The following is a 23,644-nucleotide window of genomic DNA, read 5'->3' as shown; positions in this document are numbered from 1 at the left end:
CCAGTGTAGCTACTGGACATTTTGAGACTTAACATCTCATGTCTCAGGATGGCGCGCGCAGTGGAATACCAAACAATACTTTTGCAATTCAAGGTGTTGGATGGTGTTTGTGCTATTTATGGGCGGTCGTATCGCTTACCATTAGGCGAACGGCAAGCTCGTCTCGTCATGCAAAGCAATACAAAAATAGGGAGGATGTAAAAAATTGCATATCCCTTCACGCCTTAGTATGTGGGTGACTACCACAACCAAACGCTCTTTATATCGCCAAACAATAGTATTAAACATAGGACATAGTCGCCAGCATAATAACTTGGCATTGAGAAACTTAACTCTTTAGCGGACAATGCTAATCACGGCGCTAATAATAATTAGATTTTGACTTTTCTAAGCTTGACTATAAACTAATTAAAAAATATTCGAAATCAATCCCCTCCTTACCTAACAACTGCTAATAAAAGTGATGTTAGCTGTAAATAATAAACTAGCAATCTACTTAGGAATTTCGGGGCGAAATTTTTAGAAATGTTTTGACAAATATTCTGCTGATGCTCGTGAAAGGTGGAGTGTCATGAAGTACTGTGATTCAAAATTCTGTATGGTGTTGCTAATGCTATTTGCGGTCGTATCGCTTACCATCAGGCAAACGGCAAGCTGGTCTCATGATTGATCGCAATAAAAAACCGAGTATATATTCTGTAATTTCTGTCTCGCTTTACCGCAAACATTCCCCTGCAAATGAGCGAGCATTTAATGCGAGACAGAACGCACAAGAATTGCTTCGAATTCGTGGGCGTAGGATGCTACCATAAAAGGAGTTTCTATTTCAGATCGAAAGTAACGGTAAGTTCAAAATAATCACGCTGTAGACAACAGTCTACAGGATTTATAATCTCAACCGATCAGTTCTACAGAAAACCATCGTGGGAAAACTTGCTGCTTTGGATATCCGGAAACCTAAATGACTCCCGATCTTTCTCTAACAGTGGCGAAGGGTTCATATAAATCGATTCCTGTCGACTTTCTTTTCTTAATTTATGTTAAATTTAATTATTATGAGGATGATTTGCAAACCGTATTTATGCATATTATTAGTACTAATATGTTGAGTTAAATTCCCTTTCAGAATATCCCTTCGCCACTGCTCTCTAATTAGTGAATTCTTGAAGAAATGTGTTTCTTTTCTACAGCGTATCTATGAATCTTGGATAGTGTGTTTATTATCTATGTATATTAATTAACAATATGACCTGTCGCATCTGTCTCCAGCCTATGTTGTCTAATAAGTACAGTACAAATCAAAATAACTAACAAGTTAGCAGAGTGCGCGACATGGCCGGAGAAGTTGTTTTTGAAAGTTTGCAAAAATGTTAGCATGTATAATGTCATGTATTGTTGTATAATATTGCTTGAGTTAAGGTGACATCCAACCATAGGTTTATAACCATAAGTGACTCCATCTTTGAAACCAGCAGGAGAAGGATACCCATCTAGCCCAGAAGAGTTAAAGTGGGAATTCAAGTTTTCTATCCAGTGGAAGGAAGGACAATCTAAAAGTAAACAATACTTGAAACATGTTTAAAAAAGGAAGTAGTACAGTCTCCTCTACGGTTTGTATTTACTGCGTGTGAGTTATTAATACTCGCCGAATGTCGGTCGCCGATTGAATTTCACGCGGGACTTTTTCGTCCACGCGGCACAAGGTCAGACGGAAGAATACGATAAAATATATACACGCACAGCTTTTATCCCGAAGGGTAGGCAGAGACGCTACTGATGCTCGCATTTTTCATCAAATATATTCCGTATCATGTGATAGGGAGCCTATTGCGATATTAGGCACTAATTCTAAACTCCGGGCTGATACTGAGTAGGTACAATATCACTTTAATAATATCGGTCCTGTATTGTATACTGTCTCACTGCTGCACGGGCCTCCTCAACTACTGAGAGGGAATAGGCCTTAGTCCACCACGCTGGCCTAGTGCGGGTTGGTAGACTTCACACACCCTGGAAAATTCCTAATAGAAAATTTCTCAGGTATGCAGGTTTCCTCACGATGTTTTCCTTCACCGTTAAAGCAAGCGATAATTCACAAAGAATATACACATAATTTTTTTGAAAAGTCAGAGGTGTGTGCCCTTGGCATTTGAACCTGCGGACATTGGTCTCGGCAGTCCGTTCCACAACCAACTAGGCTATTTTTCAATATAGCTTTAACCGGTATCGAATCCAATACCTTAGCAAAATAGTTTTACCTATCTAAAGTGTCAATGACTTACAATGGAGTAAATGTAAAATACCACAAAAGACTAAAATCAATACCTTTAAAGATTTTTTATACAAAGTTTCAATCTCACGCCCACACGAGCTAAGCTGTTGACAAAAAGAAATCAAGTGACAGTAAATTGACAATTAAATACAGTAAAAAATCAGCCAAGATTGCATCGTATGGTGGATACAGAGTTCAGTATAATTGCGACCCAGCGAGATATAATTTAAAGTTTACATTGATATTCAAAATATTGACTAATACATTTTAATTACCACAAAAATAATTGCAGTTTTTAGAAAAGGAAAGATATAAATGTGCAGTCAGACTTTTTGTTTATATGTAAATGACAAAGCTATGTTTAGTTAAAATTTTCATAAGTCCAGCATAAAATTATGAACACAACGAGTAGTAAGTAACAGATATTATGTAGATCACACGTCTGATGTTCATCAAGAAATACTGATTGTACGTAAGAAACGATTATTTAATGATGACAATATTATAGTCAAAAACTATCAAATTATATGAATTGACTAATGGAGTTAGAAAACCAAAATTATTAACCAATCTAACTTTTGACCAAAATTATCTTTTTTATGGGATAATTTTAGGACAATTTTTTTTTTTATTTTTGTACTATTTCGGCAGCAAGGCTACTTTTTTTTAATTTTTAGTAATCAAAAACTAGTCTATAATAATGCGAAAAATCCTGCTACATACAATAGTTTAAAAGCACCCTTCAAAATAATAATTTTAGACAAACAACATTGATTTAAAATGAAGACCAACTATAACTCTGACTTCTATATAAACACAATACCTAATTATACTGTAAGGTCTTGTATTTAAGGGACCCTAAGGCCGCAGTAATACGTGAAGTGCAGCGGAACTGAACACGTTACTCGATAAGCCATCGATATTCGCGTAATGGAGACGCTTTCCGGCGCGCACTATATTATACAGAGCTAGGGCGGCGATACACCGAGATCTGTACTACGTAACTATCCTGTATAGCCAGTGTGAATAGTACAGTTGAGATCTTTACATATAATTACAAGTTATATACGATATCCATTTTTAAATGGTATCTCAAGTTATAGCCTAGTTTGTGTCATGTGTACCCCTGGTAAATACTTTATATATTTGGTTTGTCAAACTACTGTTTGTAATAAACATTATGTAATTTTTCAATAAAAACTTATTTTAAAAAAAATATTATAACAGGCCAATGTCTGTACATTATAAATATTGAAAAAACACTGGTATGGAGTGACTTTACACAAGTCAAAATAACAAGTTTTAGAATTTTTGTTTGCATACGTTTGTACACGCATCACAGAAAGATTACTGCATAGAATTGAATGTAGTTTTCACCGATGTATTGCTAGAAGTCTAACATAAAATATAGGCTCATTTAATCCCGAGAAAATATAAAACGGGACTTTTTACCGGAAGAACTTTTTCACAGGTGGAGCCGCAAGCAAAAACAAATTTGTTAATATAGTTGATTTACGAGACGAGCGAGACAATCCTGTAAAATTATGAATAATATCATCGACATACACTATGAATAACAAAACTTGGCACGGTTAATGAGCCCAAAAAATTAGATGAACAAATTCAAAACTTCAAATAGCATACACGTATTAAGTTTAATTAAAACATTTTTTTGTATACTAAATCCATTTTATTTTATTTATGTAAAGAAACAAACATGTTAGCAGGAACACGAAAGTGGATATGAAATTTTCAATATGTTAAGCTACTTTTGTCGCCGACTACACTGCGTTTTAAAATATTACATATAACGTCAATAACGGCTACAAACCTCCAAATTAACACGATTACGTGTTCAGCACAAATAGACAACATGACACCTAAGACCGACCCGGACTTGTTGCTTTCCTTCAAGAAGAACATTTTCTTATACCTTTGTAATATGGAAGATTTACGCCGCAAAATACATCGTATTTTTAACTAAAATTACATATTAGTGTCCATAGCTGGGCATTAACTCGTTAATCCGTTAATCGTTAATTAACGAAGTTAACATTTTGATTAACGAATTAACTTTTAAGTTAACTTTTAAAAATGTTAACGGACACGTTAACTTCCGTTAATATGCAAAAGCCCGTTAATCGTTAATCTAATGCCTACTATTTACCGCACGGCACCGCGGCGCGGCGCGAAAAACAGGTTCAGACAAGTAAACGTATGACAGCAGTAGAGTGGATGCAGTAAAAAAGGTCATGGAAAAAAAGGTAGAAGATGCTTTACGACAAGAAGCAGCGGAAAATTCGAAGGACAGAGATAGTTTAACTGGCGGAGGGAGCAATGCGAGTAACAACGATGATGACGAGGAGGAAGACTTTTTCAATTCTGTCACTCAGTCTATAGAAAAACCAAAGAGCTCCAACTCTTTAAAGAGTAAAGCGCAAAGTCTCGTTAAAATGTGGCTGGATATGAAATCAAAAGACTCGTTCAACGATGCTGCATTCCTCGGGGAACAGATATTCATAAATGTATTTATTAAATACAATACTGCTATACCCTCAAGCGCTGCAGTTGAACGTCTGTTTTCCACGGGTAAAGACATTTTAACACCAAAACGAGCCTCACTTTCAGACGAGAACTTCAACATGTTAATGTTCATGAAGGGGAATATGCACCTTATGCCCGACGATTAAATTACACATTTGAATTATACAAGTATTTTGTTTTATTCTTAACCTGTTAACTTCCAGAACCTAAACCAACAAGTTGTATAAGTTCACTAACGCAACTTTACACATATTAACGGATTAACGATTAACGTTAACTTGCGTTAATTCTTCCGAAATGTAACGCTTTAACGCTTAACGAAGCTAACTTTTTTTTTAGCGGATTAACGATTAACGAAGTTAACTATTTGATTAACGGTGCCCAGCTATGTTAGTGTCCATCAACACTGTAAAAGAACGCCGATATATTGAAAACAGCTGATGAGCGGCTAATCACTAATTCAAATATCCCACAAGTTTGTAAATCAAAATATATCGGATTTTATATTGATTTTTATTATTGTATGTGTGCATGTCTGCTGGTGAAATATTGCTAAATAATGTAACAATATTCGCAAACAATAAATGATTTGATTTTATTTAACTTAAGCAACTAAAATCCCATATTGATCTCATTTAGCACTTTAGAAAGACTGGTATCTCAAACACAACCTGTGGGCACCTTATCATCTTCTAAATATTCCACATGTTTGCAAATGTTCTGCCGCGTGTGTCGCCATCCTAACCTACAAATAAGTGGCCCAAACTTTGTCCCCATACAATTACGCGTCAAATTACCCGCCACATCGCCGCCGCATTTTTTGCCGCGTTTTTTTTGGCAACTTATTCTTTGCGAATGCGGTTTGTAGGTCATTGTGTCGGCAGATGATTTAACAGATTTTTTCTTGTAAATATAGATTTAAACTCCACTATGAAGCTGTAAGGGATGTGACGTTTTGTAATGGATATGTATCCTGTGCCGGAAATAAGAAAAAAGCTATTAATTTCAAATGTATTGAAATAGGTTTTACTCGCGACTGAGCTTTGATACTGTTTTGGAAAAACATAAGAAATGGAAATAGAAATCCTTTATTGCAGAATGTAGGTACTTAATAAATAGATGGTTTAAATAACCGAAATATAACAGTGTTTTTTTACGAGCACGACAAAGTTACTCCCTGCACCTGATGGTAAATGGAGATCTAATAGAATGTCATCTGAGAGATGATTACCCCTTGGCAGTCGACACATTTATACCGGCCTGTTGAACCGCATATATACAGGCTTCCCGGAACGCAACACACTTACGTGGGCCACTGCGGCGTATGCCAAACTTCGAACCATCTAATACTAAACTTAAAGCAATATATTAATTACTTGTTGAAATACAAAGCGACATACTTTCACATCTATGAATGAGGACCTTCCTTCCTTAGTCGTAAAATCTGTGCTCAACAATCCAAAATTCTCGTAATAGGAATATACTATAATAACATAATAATTTCTTAAATCTTTACGCGTGCGGAGGCATGGGTGGTAACTAGCAATATTTATTCCTCAATAATCAAATATAGTATTAAATAATGACACACAAACGATAAAATCATTACGAAGTGTCCAAATGATAAATGATTTACCACACAGTTCCCCAAACAATATCAATGAATCATTATTGAACGATATGGAGGAAATGAGAACGATAAACTATTTACGAATTCCTAAATCACTAATGACCAGTTGGTTATATTATTTACTAGCTTTTGCTCGCGGATTTGCCCGCGTGGATAAGTTTTTCCGGGATAAATATTTAACTAGTATAAAAAGTAGTCATCGCTCAGGAGTAATGTTCCTATCTTTATATGAAAAAATTAATCCCTTGGTCATCGCATCACGCGTGAACGTATGGAACAATTTCTATAATTCTATTTGTTGTGTTAATTATTGTTAGAAGGTTCTTATGAAAGAAAAAATTAAGGAAGTTGAGCGGAACATTAGAAAAAAATCAGAAATTTTTTGAGAGCGAATTTTTAAATATCACTTTGTTCTCGAAATGGTTTTAAATAGAAACTAAAGGGAAACCCGCAGTTCGAATTCAATATTCATAGCTAAGACAAGAAATCTGTTGGTTCAACTAGTTATTAATATATAACAGTATTAATATGTTCGTCTGAGGTGGTATAAGGGTGACCAAAAACTAAAATGTCAAAATAAACGCACAAATAATTCCATAATTTATACGCAACGTCCAAAACGCCTACAACTTTCTTATATCACCAAGAGCCATCGCGAAACAATTGCTATTAGACAAAAAAAAATTTACTTCAAATAGAGTCTAGTAAAAAAATCTTCAAAATACACCGAATTATTTATTTCTAACAATATCCCGTAACATGATTTTAACAATCACTTTAGAACGCTTAACGATTTCCTTAACCCATTCAATGGAGGCAATTACCCCCCGCGCCAGGCCAATTAAAGTTAAAAAACCTCAACTAACAATACATTGCTGTCATTAGAGCCCCCGCCCCCCGCTGGCAACTATCCCCAAAGGGGGCAATATTTGTTATTGTATGTTATTAACCAAAATATAATAACCGCTTATAATGTTGTGAAATAGGGTTCCGTCTGTAACCATTAATGTTAATGGAGATTTGGGACAGTAGGGTTCTTTAGGATCTGTTAAATAGTTAGAGGACTTCGTTGTCCTGAGACAACTTTGGAGATAGATTTGATTATGTTAAGATTTTGTAGGATACACTGTATGTATTTTATAGAATTTGTATTTTGCTGATTTTAGTGTCTTATCGTTGTATATTTATTTTACTTTTTAAATCAATGTTACTATAATTAGGTATCATTTCTGTTTATACTTATAATTTATGTTTATTGTGAGTTACCGCAATAAACGTATTTTCTTTCTTTATTTATTTTATATTTTGTAGCTGCGCGGGAGTGCGCTCGCCAGCGATCGTGAGTCATCCCCGTCATGCGCCATGCTAGCCCACGTCACATTAGAGTACCATACACAGTATAATCTATGATAATGGTGTATGGCATTCCTAACCTACAGAACCCTCTAACTTTTACCCTAAACAAACTTTTCTGTTACTTTTTGGCGCGCACAATGTACCAGCGGGAGGTCTTATTTGTATTCGTGTACGGATACATTAGTAAATGCGGTGAATGGAATTCAAGAGCTGTTCATCTCAGCGTATGTGCACAATGCAGAGGTTGTCGGTTCAATGGTTTCTTGAATTTGATTGTATAAGATACATTATTTAATACTCTATAAGTTCGTGCGATCCCTGACGAGTTAGAGGCACTCATAGTTGTAATATTAATAGTCTAATATAATGTAAGTTTACTCCTTTATCGTCAAAAAGTGATCGTAAGCCCGATAAAGCCAATATATCCGTTTCTTTTATTCGTCTGGTGGACCTTTATCTTGTAATTTGTTTTGCTAGTTAGCTATAATATAACCGAATTGTAGAAGAATCTGATTGTATTGACATATTAATGACTCGCTTCCTATCTTCAATAAGAAAATATTGAAATCGCTTGTTGAAACCTAAATCTAGTTTTATATTTAGAATATACTGCACTTATGGTGCAGCCAATTGTTTATTGTTATCTATACTATTATATAAAGCTGAAGAGTTTGTTTGTTTGTTTGTTTGTTTGTTTGTTTGAACGCGCTAATCTCAGGAACTACCGGTCCAAACTGAAAAATTCTTTTTGCGTTGGATAGCCCTTTGTTCGTGGAGTGCTATAGGCTATATATCATCACGCTATACCCAATAGGAGCGGAGCAGTAATGTTTTATCTCAGGAACTACTGGTTCGAACTGAAAAATTCTTTTTGCGTTGGATAGCCCTTTGTTCCTGGAGTGCTATAGGCTATATATCATCACGCTATACCCAATAGGAGCGGAGCAGTATTGTCTTATCTCAGGAACTACCGGTTCGAACTGAAAAATTCTTTTTGGGTTGGATAGCCCTTTGTTTGTGGAGTGCTCAAAGTTATATATCATCACGCTATGACCAATAGGAGCGGAGCAGTAATGTCTAATCTCAGGAACTACCGGTTTCAACTGAAAAATTCGTTTTGTGTTGGATAGCCCTTTATTTGTGGAGCGCTATAGGCTATATATCATCACGCTATGACCAATAGGAGCGAAGCAGTAATGGCTAATCTCAGGAACTACCGGTTTGAACTGAAAAAATCTTTTTGGGTTGGATAGCCCTTTGTTTGTGGAGTGCTCAAAGTTATATATCATCACGCTATGACCAATAGGAGCGGAGCAGTAATGTCTAATCTCAGGAACTACCGGTTTCAACTGAAAAATTCGTTTTGTGTTGGATAGCCCTTTATTTGTGGAGCGCTATAGGCTATATATCATCACGCTATGACCAATAGGAGCGAAGCAGTAATGGCTAATCTCAGGAACTACCGGTTTGAACTGAAAAAATCTTTTTGTGTTGGATAGCCCTTTGTTCCTGGAGTGCTATAGGCTATATATCATCACGCTATGACCAATAGGAGCGGAACAGTAATGAAACATGTTGCAAATCGAGGAAAAATTATTAGTTTTGAGAGCTTCCGTTGCGTGCGCTGCGTAAACGGTTAAAGTTATGCAACAATGATGTATGACGGGATTGTTCCTCTTAAAAAGTTCTAAAAAATATATTATAAAACAAAGTCCCCCGCTGCATCTGTCTGCCTGAACGTGTTAAACTCAAAAACTACCCAACGTATTAAGATGAAATTTGGTATGGAGACAGTTTGAGACCCTGGGAAGAACATAGGCTCCCGGGAAACTACTACTTTTATAACGGAAAACTTTAGCCTGAAAAACTTTATAACGCGGGCGGAGCCGCGGGCAAAAGCTAGTGTAATAATAATATGTTCATGCTGTGACAGCCTGTAAGTAAAACAGCACTGCAGCAATTACTTACTGAATTGTAACAAATAACAATGTATGGTGTACGTTTTGTTGATGGTCCAAATAAGTATCTAAATAAGTAAATATATGTTTTTCGCCGCGAAAAAAAGGCTTGGCTTTACTTATAAGATGGCTTAACACTGAAATTATGAGATTGCGGCTTACTACAGTAAGAACTGAAGTAATTTACTACACAATATTCTGTACCCTCATTATAGTGATTATATTGAAACGTTTCCGCCCGTCAGAGGGCGTTCAAAGCGTCGCTACAGTCGGAGCCAACCGCGCGCGCTTCCTACAAACCTTGCAGACACCTAACTGCTAAGTTAGACCTTAATGCCTGCTATTATCTCCCTTATTATAAATGTGGCACGTCCTTAAAATATAACAAAGGGAATTTTGATGAAAATAGTCAATATCTGTTTACATTTAACTGCATTTATATTGAGCGTTGCTGTCCGCATCGCCGCTCGCGAAAAACCCGAGTCGAGGAATAATTGTAATCAAAGTTTTAAATTAATTACACATATTAGTTTTATTAACAAAAAATTCGCATAGCTATGCTTAGTTAAAACACAAATTTACTCGATTAGCTGTAAGCCATAACCCGTCATCTTGTATCTTAGTAAGATTTAAATTAGGAACCGATGATATTTTTGACAGCTATTTAAGCAATTCTTGACTATCTCTTAACGCTAAAACAAGTTTATAAGTAAGACTGTAGATCTATAACTCTAAAATACCTGGATTTAATAAAACAAGAACGATATTCTTCTAATTATACTCTTTCAACCTAACAAAACTACATTAAAATCTGTTCAGTAGCTTCGGAGATGTGTGCTAACAGAAAGAATTATAAAAATCGCTTATTTGGGTTTTATTACTCTTCTTTAATCATCTTTCTTTGTAATACTTTTCTGATTTATGTGTACGCGAATGTTAGACATTGATATAAAACTATTTTACTCTGGGATAATGACAGACAGGGCCCCTGTGACTACGAAGGCTGCAGTCTTCGAAACTTCAAGAGAATTATAATATAAAGAACCGCGATAAATCCGTAATATAGTTTTAGTTCAATAATGCTTTTTTTTTCAATGTATACACTCGCCAGAAACTGTAGTTTTATTTTATAAAATAAAGATAGAATTTTGGATCTCAATAGAAAATTACTGCAAGATTAGAATTAGTGCCTGATGTAGCAATAGAATAACTAATTATATAATTAAATGTGTTTGCAGTAGAATAACACCTATTTTTCTTTATATTGCATGAAGTATATTTTACGGAAGACGCGTTAATTTTCTTTACCTATCTCTTCTGTAAAAAGCGCAAGCTGTTGTGTAAAAAAGATAAAAAAACTTCATTTGTACCCCTGGTGGGACTCGAACCCACAATCCCCGGCTTAGGAGGCCGATGCCTTATCCATTAGGCCACAGGGGCTTGTCGTTGGGTGACGAAATGGCTAACCTATAGTTTTAATATAGACGTAGGCTTGTTATGTGACGAAATGGCCAAGCCAAAGATATGATACAAACGTAGGATTTCTAGAGTTAGTACTTGCTTGGAAAAAGACTCTACTCGAGGTTTGACAACTTTTTTTTGATTGCAGGATACTTGTATGCGTTTGGGTAACGACCACCGTAAACAATGTGTAAATCCCGCCATATTAGCCCACGTAATTGTGTCATGTTCTGGAATCATCTTGGGTATGCCGGTTTGAAATATGCCGGCATAATCATGTCGACTGGGAGGAATAATCATGTCCCCTTAGTCGACACTCTTTCTGGACGCCACTCCACTTACCATTAGGTCCATAAGGGTTATTTTGCCGTGCACATCATAAATATATCACCCACTCCTCACGCCTTAATCTCCGAAGTAGGAAAAGGTGCAACAAGAGTACCTACTTGCAATATCGGGCACAAATTCCAGACTCCGGGCTGATACTGAATAGAAAAACCGGATATCATTTACCCGACCCAAGCATCCAACCCAAGACTACAGCACTCCAGTTGTACTGTAATACAACTACATCACCGAAGCATTGAATTACGTATGTATTATTTCTCGATGCAATCCTCCTAGCCGAATTTTCGGTCAAGGCGGCCAATCTCAACGGACCTCAGCCACGTAGGAGATATTGTAGTGCACAAGTGTGTGCAATACACAAGCACTCTATGTTCCTTCACTCTCATAGTCCGGTGAGACGGTTGATGATTTGTCAATTATCGATTGCTGTAAAGACATCTCCGTTAGGAAATGTATACCTGAGAATTCTCCAAAAAGAACTTGAAAAAAAGAATTAACTCAAACTAATTCTCTTATTGTTAAGTAATAAGTGAAAAAATACAAAAGATCGGTGACAAAAATATTAAAATGAGTATTTAGTTAACACGTGGTATACATGGTCGGATTTGGGGAATGGTTGGGGGTCATGACCACATGGGTACGCAATTGGATATTCTGGTTAAATTATTAAAACAATTGTAATAATTTTTAATTTGACTTGCGAGTTTATGTGCAATAATTATAAATGAAAGAAAATATTTTGTTATGAAATATGTATTTTTATTTAATTTGTATTTAAAGTATTTGTGGATGAGTCATAATATGGTTCTGCGTTATTCAACAGATCTTTCATTTAGTGGTATAATTATGTAACTATGAAGAAATAAACATTTTATTCCGCTATCAAAGTCTCTATTCTATATTAATTATAGAGTGAAAATTAATTATTTTATCTAATTCAGAAAAATTAAAAACATATTAAAATCGGTTATCAATATCAACTATTGTATCAACTATTTTACTACTCTCAATAAAAACCAATCATTATACCATTATTGTATTTTTTAACAAATTTTGTGGCCAAATAATTATCCTAAATCCGTTTCTGGCGACAGTAGCGATTACACGAGGATTATCCGCGCTGACCACCCACAATCACTTTCACTTTCGCAATTTCAACCTTATTACAATAGACATAAGGAAAGGGATATACGGTCGAGAGGTTCGCTAGTAAATATTTGCATCAATTACCGTCGAAGTGAGGTTCCGGTAGCTACAATGAAAGTAATAGGTTCGGTAAAGGATTTTGCAGAATTTAAATTTAATTTGAAAATTGGTAGCAAAAAGTTCAGTATTGTGTAAAAATTACTATAAAATGTTACATCTGTTATACCAGGACTACATAATGTTAAATGGGAATAACTGACGCTTCTCTAATGCAACTGGATAACCACATTGGTATCTTATGAAACTTTTTGGGTTATAATAATGTAAAAAATAGTAATTTTGGACATAATGTGTACCCGATTTTATAGCTGATTTTGTGTGTAATAAATAAAATTAAATGAATATTGAAAGACTTATTGTCGATATTGCACCGCACATAACCAACAAATACTTTGAATAAATGAAATTATGGTAAAATCAGGGCATGTTAAGATGTTTAATAAATCTCTGTGTCTAATAAAGCGGCAAGGAAATTAAGACTTTATGAAGTAGTGAAGAAATTAATTATAAAATTGTATTTATAATTAATTACAGTCCCCCCCGTGACCATGAAGGCTGCAAAGTCTTCGAAACGTCGGGAGAAAATAATAATATAAGAAACCGCGATAAAATCCGTTAAATAGTTTTTAGTTTTATTTTAATGTCTAACATTCGCGTAAACATAAGAAATCACTTGTATTTTCTTTTTGTTTTTTCCCCCTACCTCATAAGAAGTTTCATTTATTATAAATTATGATTACCACATAATCTGTGGGCAATAAATGTTTTTTCTTTCCTTTATTTCAAATATTTGAAATCAGTGATAATTAATGATAATTATTTCACTCGACAGACATTGTTCTGTCTTAGTTATGAACATTCGATTCGAACTGCGGCTTTCCGTTTAGTTTCTAATCAAAAACATTTCGGGAACTAAAGTAATATTTCATAATTCACATTCATCAAAGCAAACATCAAAATATTCGTTTTATTTTCTGAAATTTTAAATTTTCTAAATAAGATATCTTAATTTTTCTCTCTGTAGGAACCTTTTACGAAGTATTAGAAAACTTACAAACTTTAATAAAATCGGTTAAGTCGTTTTCATTTATAGTCATCGATGTTATAGCGTTATGTGTACAGTGTAAAGAAAGGAAATAGGCATTAAATTTTATAAATATAAATGAAGAGTCATTGGTTTGTAAATCTTTAGAGCAGCCTATATACACCACTAGAGTACCTTTAACTGATTATAGTAATGTGAAGTGGTAAATAAAAACAAAATGAACAGTAAGTGTAAAGTCAGTAGAACTCTCCGTCTGAGAGTTTCATAGCATAGAGGTGCAGTGATCGGAACTCGCAGAACTGGTTGGTGCACCAGCCGCCGTGGCCGTCCGTGCAGCGGCAGGAGTCGCACTCATCCATATACTTCTCGCCTGGAATGCACTTGAAGAACGGATTCTTGATCACTGCACACAAAAATCATCGTCATCATTTCAGCTGAGAATCGTCTACTGCTGGACATAAGCCTCCCCATTGAGCGCCGCCCTCATCCATCGAACTCCGGCGACCTTCACCAGGTCGTCGGGCCATCTCAAATACAAATCAAAGAAAGGAAAGATCAATGACTAAGGACGGGAATACGGAAAATGGCGGTCTGATTTTATAGTCTCTTTTTGTTTTGTTTATACTATTATTTCTCGACATTGGTAAAGTCTAACTAATCCTATTAATATTATAATGTAGGCAATTCGTGGTGTTTTCTCATTGCTCATTTAGACACATCGTTTCAAAGTCTTTTTTTTGATTGCTTTTAATGACGTGACGAGCTTCTCGTTCGCCCGATGGTAGGCGATACGTCCGCCCATAAGCAATAGAAACACCATTCAACACTATGAATTACAAAGCATTGTCTGGTATTCTACTGCTCTCGCCATTCTGAGACATGAGACATGTCTTATGTCCAGTAGTGACACTGGCTACAATGTCCTACAAACCGAAACATAACAGTGACTACACACTGCTGCTTAGCGGCCGAAATATACATTGCGGTGGTACCTAATTAGGCGTACTTTCACATTTGAGAGACGTACCACCAATAAAGTATCGGGAAACAACTAATAAAATACATTAATAGATAAATTTTATAAGATTACTAGAAGATGGTATAGTAAGTGGAAAAGCAGATTTATATTGAGCTAACCCTTGACTAGAAGCTAATATACCTAATTATACTTATAAGTGTACTACATTGTTAGTATTATATCGCGTATTTAAGGTCCTTTCTATTTAAAAATAATCTGTCTTTTCCAAAGAAATGCGATGAGATCTCTCCGGTATTATGCAGTAAACTATTTAACATTATTTTAAATAACTTAAGTAGTTTTGAAATAAATAAAGTCACTTGTTTCGCTGTAAAGTTGCGTTGGAGTGTTTTGTATTTAGACAATGGTTTTAACAAAAAAATATTCAGTGATTAGGCTAATATGAGATTTCTTTTGTTTTCAAATAGTTCTCAAGGAAAGTGATAAAGTATTATCAAATTTTATTTACATAATGTATTTAGACGCACCCCTTATGTTACGGAACGAAGAGCATGTCATGACGAAAAGAACGACTCTGCTGACACATTCAGGGAAATAAAGCGTGATTGTGTGTAATTTATAAGGCTTATTTACAAGTGTAGGATTTCTTCGTGATTTAAAAAATACACAAAGTATATCTTAATATTGAGTCACTGATATCTATACCCTTTAAGGCTCTTACCATATCCATGATTGTTAATTCCTAATAGTTCGTGGTTACTGGAAGTGGAAATTAAGAATCAAGTGAACTAGTTGCCCGTTTGGAAGGCAATGCCATATTTAAAAAAGGATTATCAAAATTACTTTTTTTTTACTCGACAGGTAATGAATGATTTATTAAATATACTTATCTAATACGATTCTTCTATATAATAAAAGGAGGAAATAAGTATGGTCTTCTAATGACAAGTAATCTCTGGGTCCCCCCTCTCAAATAACCAATTTGCAACCCCTCTCCAGCATCAGCCTAAATGGGAGTGGAACGGACTACCCAGACGTATGGCCGCAGGTTCAAAAGAGCCATGCAACTCTGACCTTTCTAAAGTTGTTATGTGTGTATTCTTAGTGCATTGTCGCTTGCTTTAACACTGGAAGAAAACAGTGTAAGAAAACCTGTAGAACTGGGATGTTCTCTATAGGAATTTTGAAAGTATGCAAAGACTGCCAATCCGCACTAAACCAGCGTGGTCGACAAAAGCCTAATCCTGCTCAGTAGCAGAGGAGGGCCGTGCCGGGCAATGGGGCAGTATATAATATATATAATATGCTAGTGGTAGGATATATTTTATATTCGCCCGGATAGCGACCGTGCACAAGGTGTTAAAACCCACCGTAGTGGCGCACGTAACTATATCGTATTCCGGGATCAGCCTGTGAATATCTGGTCCAACAGTGCACAATTGTGCCGACTGCTAAGGGGTGATCATCTGTCGCCAGTCGACATTCTATTAGACCCCACTCCACTTACCATCAGGTGCAAAGGGCTCACTTTGGCGTGTACGTATAAAAAAACATATAGCGCCTATATTATTGTACAAATTAACTATATCCACCCCAGGTCCCGCGGGACTGCCCCGGGACAATGTCGACAGTTTACAGTATTGTGTCTTTACATTTATATTAAAGGATAACTTTTATACGCGACTTGTAATTCGTATAGCGGAATAAAACTTCTGCTGTGTTTTTTTTTTATAAAACTACTAATTGACCCGACAGACGTTGTCCCGGCTTAACTATGAATTTGCAGCGCGCATCCTGTCAATCGCTGAAATTAACTTTTATAAAATTTTCTAACGTTCCGCTCAACTTCCTTAATTTTTTCTTTCATAAGAACCTTCTCCTGACAATAACAAACACAACAAAAGAAATAGTGTAATCGTTCCAGCCGTTCACGCGTGATGGCGTGACCAAGGGAAATAGGGATTCATTTTTATATATATATATATAGATTATTATTAATCCCTCACCAGTACATCGCAGACACGGCGTGCTTCTCTCGCACAGCGCGGTGACAGTCGGCTCGCAGTACACGCACGAGGGCATCGCCCGGCACGCGCCGGAGTCCTGCGCCTCGCACAGCAGGCAGTTCTTGTTCTCCGGCACCAGGGTGAGCGCCGTCTCCTCTTCCCAATACTGGTGGGGGGGCTTCGGCTTCACGAATTGAGATACCACGTACCTTTAGGACATAGGTACATAATACTACAAATATTGAAAAGTTAGGTTATTAGCGGTAACAAAATAGTGACATTGGTTTCTGTCCGTTGGCAGACGCTCTGGAATGCATAATGTTGCTTAAAAATCACACTACAAGTTGACGGTGACAAGTTGAACACAAATGTATCTTATTAATTGGTTGTTGACGCGAACGCCTCTAAAATAATTATACAGCAGATGCTGATAACTTGTAGCTGAAAACAGTACACTATTTTTAACTGACAGTTTAAAATGAAAGGAAGTTTATTGCGAGCTTTCGAATTTTGAGATTTTATATGCGCTTGAAAATTGTTGACAATGCTGAAGTAACATCAGTTTCACAGCAGCTAGTGTAACATTTTCAAAAACAAATTCACAGAATCTGATCATCGACATATTAGCACGTAAAGGGTAGAGTGTTTTCTCCCCAAATACCCTGAATCTTGGGTCCTGGTACTCACGCCTGCGAGCCTGGCCGGTAGATAGGGGGTGCTTCCTCGCCCTCGCCGCCCACCGAGCTGAGCGTGCCCGGCAACGGCGCGCCACGAATGCGCGACACGCGAGGATCTGTACCAAGGAATACTAATTACCATCAATACTATAAAGATAAACCTCAGTTTACTAGCAAGTTCTCGCAGTAAATATTGCGCAAGAACTTCCAGATGCCTGTAAACTAGCGGCAATATTTCAATAATTCTACACGCATGAAAGTTGCCGCAAGTCGAACAAACTTCAAAATTTGCAGAAGTTAACTTCCCGTGATTATTCACACTGTAAAAGTCAACTGATGCAAATTTTCTTGCTACTTATATTTAAAGTGACAGTCATGCTGTCCATGGTTTTATGGAGAATAAATTAAAAATTCACATATTATCAAGATCAACGCATACAGCACTCCTCTATATAAATATTCATAAGATATCACAATCAAAAACCAAAATCACACAATTACAAACCACAAATTAATATACATTGCCAGCCACGTTCCACTTACCTTCGCCGTACCCTCTGACGGCCGCTACAAGCGCAGCGATGGACAGCAAAATGGCGGACATGACTGCGTCGACCGGTGCCAGCGAGTTCGCATGCCAATTAGCCGGATTGGCTTAAGAGGCACATAACACGATGATTGATACTGTATTGGGTATACAGGGTGCTCTAAAATTAAAAAAAAAATTAATGTCACATTTTGTTTTTTTTTTTATTCAAACGAACACACATCACTTATTTATCCACGAAGGGGTATGCGGAGGCGCAACCAGGGCACCCACTTTTCACCAAGTGTGTTACGTCCCATGATGTAAAGGGGGCGGGTCTATCACCATATCGGGCACAAATTCAAGACACCGTGCTGATACTGACCAGAAAAACCCAAATATCAATTTTCCCGACCCGGGATTCAAAGCCAGAACCTCACAGCGCTGCCGTACCGCGCATGCAGTACAACTATGCCACCGAGGCAATTTTTATTAATTTCATAATAAAGTGACTCCACTACATTGCATGGTGGGCTCGAGAAAAAGTGTCCACTGAATAGAGGAGATCACCCCTCGCCAACCGATATAAAAAGCAAAGCATTAGCTCATGCTTGTGTCTCCTTCTTTGACTTCAACTGCAACAGAGAAATGTATTCAATGGTACGACGGTGCGCAATTACGAGATAAATAATAACCTGCAGTGGTAAGGTAACAGCGTCTATGTAATGCCTTATTGAATATTGTCAGGTGAAATACGTTTAATTTGACAACTAATATCAGCTCTGTATTTATACTATCAATCTACTGAACACGGGATACCTATGCCTCTGAGAAGGTTTAATCGTTCCTCCACCATTATCGACAAAAGAAAACGTATAAATGTTCTTCTTCTTTTAAAAAAAATATTCCACCGTTTTATCGGCGATTTTGCCAATATAAATGTTATTTGAACAGACAAAGACAGCCATCACCATAAAAATGGCATTATTTGTATTTAAAGCCTCATTTAAAAACAGTCGCAAATCAAAGTTCATTGAAACTTCAGTCACCAACTGCTTAGAAAAGGCTTTCAAAGTAACTCAATACCCTACTTAAAAAGAACTATTAACAAGCGATAAATTGAACTAAATGCGAGTCATGTACACTTGGACAATAGCCGCTCCCCTAGTCTTCGCATGATGACGTCACACCCCTGTAGTATGGCTCCAATACAAACACTCGACCGGCTTATAATTCTGTTAAACGTTTTTATTGACTCCCAGATACAAAGGAGTTTAGTAAACAGACCTTTTTAATAATGATTTTTTAATCCGATTTTGATTTCGTTTAATGCCGGTATTGTGTTGCATTTGTAATGATAGTAAGCTATATTTCAATGAGAAGATTGGAAATTAATAAAGGGAGGTTAGTATGCCAATTGGTGCACCACGCAGATCCGTAGTAGTCTACCCCTATACGAGTATGTTACAAGCATGATATTTGTGTATTTATGTACATATTAATGAAACCGTTATAGTGGTACGTAATCGTATGAATTTTAAAATTTATTTATTACCTATTTTGCGAGAATTAAATGAATTGCTCTAAACAGCAATAAAAAAGAAACAATTATATTTTTTTTCTGTATCATGCTCCGTACTTGATATCTTAAACTGATTTTGAAAAGAGCAACACCAGAGTTTCTTGCCCGTTCTTCTCTGGTGAGAAGTGCTTTCCGAACTGGTGGTGGAGTTAATATTGACGGAATCTAAATAATGTATATCATTTTACAGGTTCAAATAAATTATTTAATTTCAATCTTATCTGAATTGAAGATGTTTTCATTTATAATACAAAAGATTAAAAAAAGTTTATTATTTTGCTGTGGTAGTGTAGCGTGCTAAAATATAACATTTTCTTTAAAACGAACAAACATTTATATCATTAGTTTTTATTAACTATCGCTCATGAATACTCCTACAGGCAGCGAAATTGCGGTGAATTAAAAATTTTCAAGGTAAAGTTATTAATTATAAGCTGACCAAAAAAATTAAAAGCCTTGCCATGTTCAGGTAATATATGGAACTAATTTCTTTCACTGGTAACTTTAAAACGAAAAAATCATGCCATAATATTTTTTTATGTTTACGCGAATATTAAACATTGCAATAAAACTATTTCGAAAAATAGTTTTACTTCAAAGCGCCCAAATAAAACTGTATATGGAATGTGTTTTTGGTCCGACTATAAAATTATATTTTATTCAATTTAATGATAAAATACTAATAAAAGACCCATATCTACAACACCCTGTAGTTCAGACGTCGGCGCGTGGCCGGCCAATTAGCAGCGCTCGTTACTGATGCGGATAAACTGCACGCACACACACAACAATACGTACGTGAATAACAAAGATGCATTATAGATACAGGGCACAAATTATGCAAGATCTGTAAAATTCTTTCTGCAATAGTGTATTAGCATTCTATTTAGGGTTTGCCGCTTTAAAGGTATTATAAGCCTTAATGGAACTATTAAAGATGATAGGCAGAGTCAGTGTTGCCAACTATACTATTTTAACTGTACATTTACTTTTTTTATTAATCGCCTTGTCATCTCTATTTTCTACTTTGCCGATTTGGATATCTTACCATAACTTATGAAAAGATCGAAATCGCGAACCTTTTTACTGCTCGCCCAAAATCATGATGTTACTGTTTATTTTTTATCATTTGCTGCTTTTTGATTTGCTGAGGTTGGCAACAGTGGGAGCGATAGTCAACTTGTTGTCTAGAAGCACTATTCTACTATGAATCAGACAGTTTAAATATTAAGTAACTGCCCCATTAATGTATCTTCTACATAACTAGGTAACTTCAGTCCGAAATTCTATATTAGTTAAAATTCTTTATTACTATTACTACTTCAAATTTGCAAAATCACCGATAAAGTATTAAATCCATAATATAAGAGAAAAAGATCACTGTCATCCATAGTAGTGTGTCAACAAGTCGAAAACATCTATGTTAATATTCTGATACTGTTTAAGGGCAGCCATAATGTAAATGTAAAAGAAGCCCGTCTAAAAAATACATTAGGGATAGTACAGAAGCACTCCCCTAATTGACGTCATTCAAATTCACTATTACGTTTATTTAAATCCTATAACAATAATACAAGCGATTAACGTTGTACCAGCGCTCAGTACAAATAATGTATTTGTAACTATTTATTTAAGCTTCCTTTGTATAAAGTTTATTGTTCTGTGAGAAACGGCCGTAGCTTTAAATGATAGAGTGCGTTTGTAGAGCAACTTCGACCTTTAGTATTAAACTTGGTGAAGAGATTAGGTTGCTTTAACTCTGAGACCTTAGACAAGATCTCTTTCTGCAATCCTAATACTAATATTAAGATAATTGATTTATACAGCTCCAAGGGACAGTAGACCTGAGTATTTGATATTTCACCTAAATACCTCCACGCGTTCCTGAGAAAAAGGGTCTTGACAGACGGACGTACAACAAAGTGATCCTAAAAGCGTTCCGTTTTTTCCTTTCGAGATACGGAACCCTAAAAACAATAATATAGGAATGACATATACTGGAGATATAACACATGGTCTAAGAGAACAGTACGCAAAAAATCTGTAGAAAGAGACTAGAATGGAAAAGTTTTTAACTTGCCTAATACTGTATCCATATTTCTTAAACATTGTATACAATATCATAAAAGTAGCATTCCGTTGCAGCTTTACTTCTAATAATACTTGCCGTTGGAAATAATATTAGAATACACTGTAAGCTTTTTTCTCTGCTAAATAAAGACTTTAAGTATTTTACCACTACTAATATAAAATAATAAACTACAAGGGTATAATTCAAGCCAAAACAAGTTTACGCAAGCATCTCGCGGGCAGGTGCGCACTCCCATCGATATAACCGCGAGGGGCGCGCAATTTGTCTGAATTATCGCATAATGAGACAATGTGATGAAGTGCTTGATAATAAAGTGATAACGGACCTCCACCCCGCCCCTCCTCCGCGGGCGCACCCCCGCAATGTTTTGCGTGTACGCTGGGGTGAGGTTCTCAATATTTGTAGCGTACGCCCGCTTTTCTCGGCGGATTTGGATGTCCTATTTGTAAAGTGCATTTTAAAATACAATTTAAAAGTCGTAGTGTTTCGTTATAAACGTATATATATAACACAGATTCATGAGCTCTACGGGAATAATAATACTATTTTAGAACACAATGAATGGCGCTGTGGTCAACATTTGAAAACACAACCATAATTTTTAAATTCAAATATTATACTGTGGTTTATACCTTAAACTGATTTTGAAAAAAGCAACACCAGAGTTTCTTGCCCATTCTTTTCGGATGAAAACTGCTTTCCGAACTGGTAGAGTTAATATTGACGCAATCTAAATAAAGTATAACATTTTACGGGTTCAAATAAATCATTTCATTTAGTTTCAAATCACTATTTCTTTACTATCACCTCAGCAACCAATCTAATTTTCTGGTTTTGTATTTACGTGCAATATAAATTACTTTTGCCCATTTGCTGATAAAACTAATGTTAATAGATGTAATGTTTGGGCACCGCTGCGCGTGGTGTGAAGTGAACGCATTGTTAATATTGTCGTGGAATTAGAGAGGTGATAGCTGACTTCATTACTGCACACTGATCCAACCGTTATAACTATTACACGATATTACAATATCATCAATCAATAACATGTAATAAAGTTATCCCATCAAATAAGGGAAATGGGGGGTAAGTATATACAATGATTACGAATTCTACATACATAGTATCACGCCTCTATCTCATAAGGGTAGGCAGAGACTATAGATTGCCTCTGCACAACTTTGGCATACTTCTCCCGCTTCCTTCACCTTCAATCTTTTCATACATTCCCGCCGGTTCAGGGTACTTTTGACCTGGCCTTTAAGAATAATAAATGTCTGACATTCGAAGGTTCGGTGCGGTCGACCCCTACCGACTCTTTTATCCACACTCGCCCTACCTTCTTGTCAATGTTGCTTGCTACTTCTCAATGTTGGTCACTTCATCTTCTTTCACATGGATCACGAAAATCAACATAGTATTCCGCACTCAATCTTTCATGGTCATAATTATGAATATCATGATTGTGAATGCTAAGTTTAAAATACTAATAACACAAATAATACTGCGAAGACCCATAGTCCGTTTAAACTATAGGATCACAAATTTCATATTTAGACATTGAAATAAAGTATCTTAATTTAGGCAATCTTTAGAATCTGTTTTCAGCAGTGCACTTCATGTGGCTGTAGTATTTTCAAAGTTAAAATGGTTGCCTAATCTCGTATAATACCTAATCTTGGTGTTTTTGCTACTAATTTATAACTGAAGTATTTACTAATTTATAAATGAATAAATTAAATTAATTTATTCCGAAAATGTTGAACCTGATATTTAATTGCGATGTATTTACGGCTAATTTCTTCATTAACCGTATCAATCATAATTATTGTTACTTTGGTAAAAATAATGACATTTGTGTTGAGGCGACATCTGAACAAGGATTAAATTAACAAGAAACTTGCAGAAATCAATTTCCCCTAGCATTCTTCCCATGTTGATGTTGACAAGTTGACTTCTGCA

The 23,644-nt window shown here is 35.9% G+C and overlaps 1 protein-coding gene and 1 non-coding gene across 2 annotated transcripts; both read right to left on the bottom strand.

Annotated features, from left to right (window-relative positions):
• Positions 1 to 11,127: 11,127 nt before the first annotated feature.
• Positions 11,128 to 11,200, bottom strand: Trnar-ccu. The gene has a single exon. It is a non-coding gene; the product is annotated as a tRNA-Arg (tRNA).
• Positions 11,201 to 13,728: 2,528 nt separating this feature from the next.
• LOC115446118 lies at positions 13,729 to 18,133 on the bottom strand. Its single transcript, XM_030172678.2, has 4 exons — positions 18,026 to 18,133; positions 17,493 to 17,598; positions 16,806 to 17,014; positions 13,729 to 14,223 (listed from the first exon to the last, which is right to left on the bottom strand). Exons 1-4 carry the CDS (start codon positions 18,084 to 18,086, stop codon positions 14,057 to 14,059), a joined length of 543 nt encoding a protein of 180 aa, XP_030028538.1. The 5' UTR covers positions 18,087 to 18,133; the 3' UTR covers positions 13,729 to 14,056.
• Between the last annotated feature and the right edge of the window lie 5,511 nt (positions 18,134 to 23,644).

This window comes from Manduca sexta, chromosome 5 (assembly GCF_014839805.1).
Source record: "Manduca sexta isolate Smith_Timp_Sample1 chromosome 5, JHU_Msex_v1.0, whole genome shotgun sequence".
NCBI lineage: Eukaryota > Metazoa > Arthropoda > Insecta > Lepidoptera > Sphingidae > Manduca > Manduca sexta.
The sequence above is the reverse complement of the archived record's forward strand: the minus strand, read 5'-3'. Positions and strand labels throughout refer to the sequence as shown.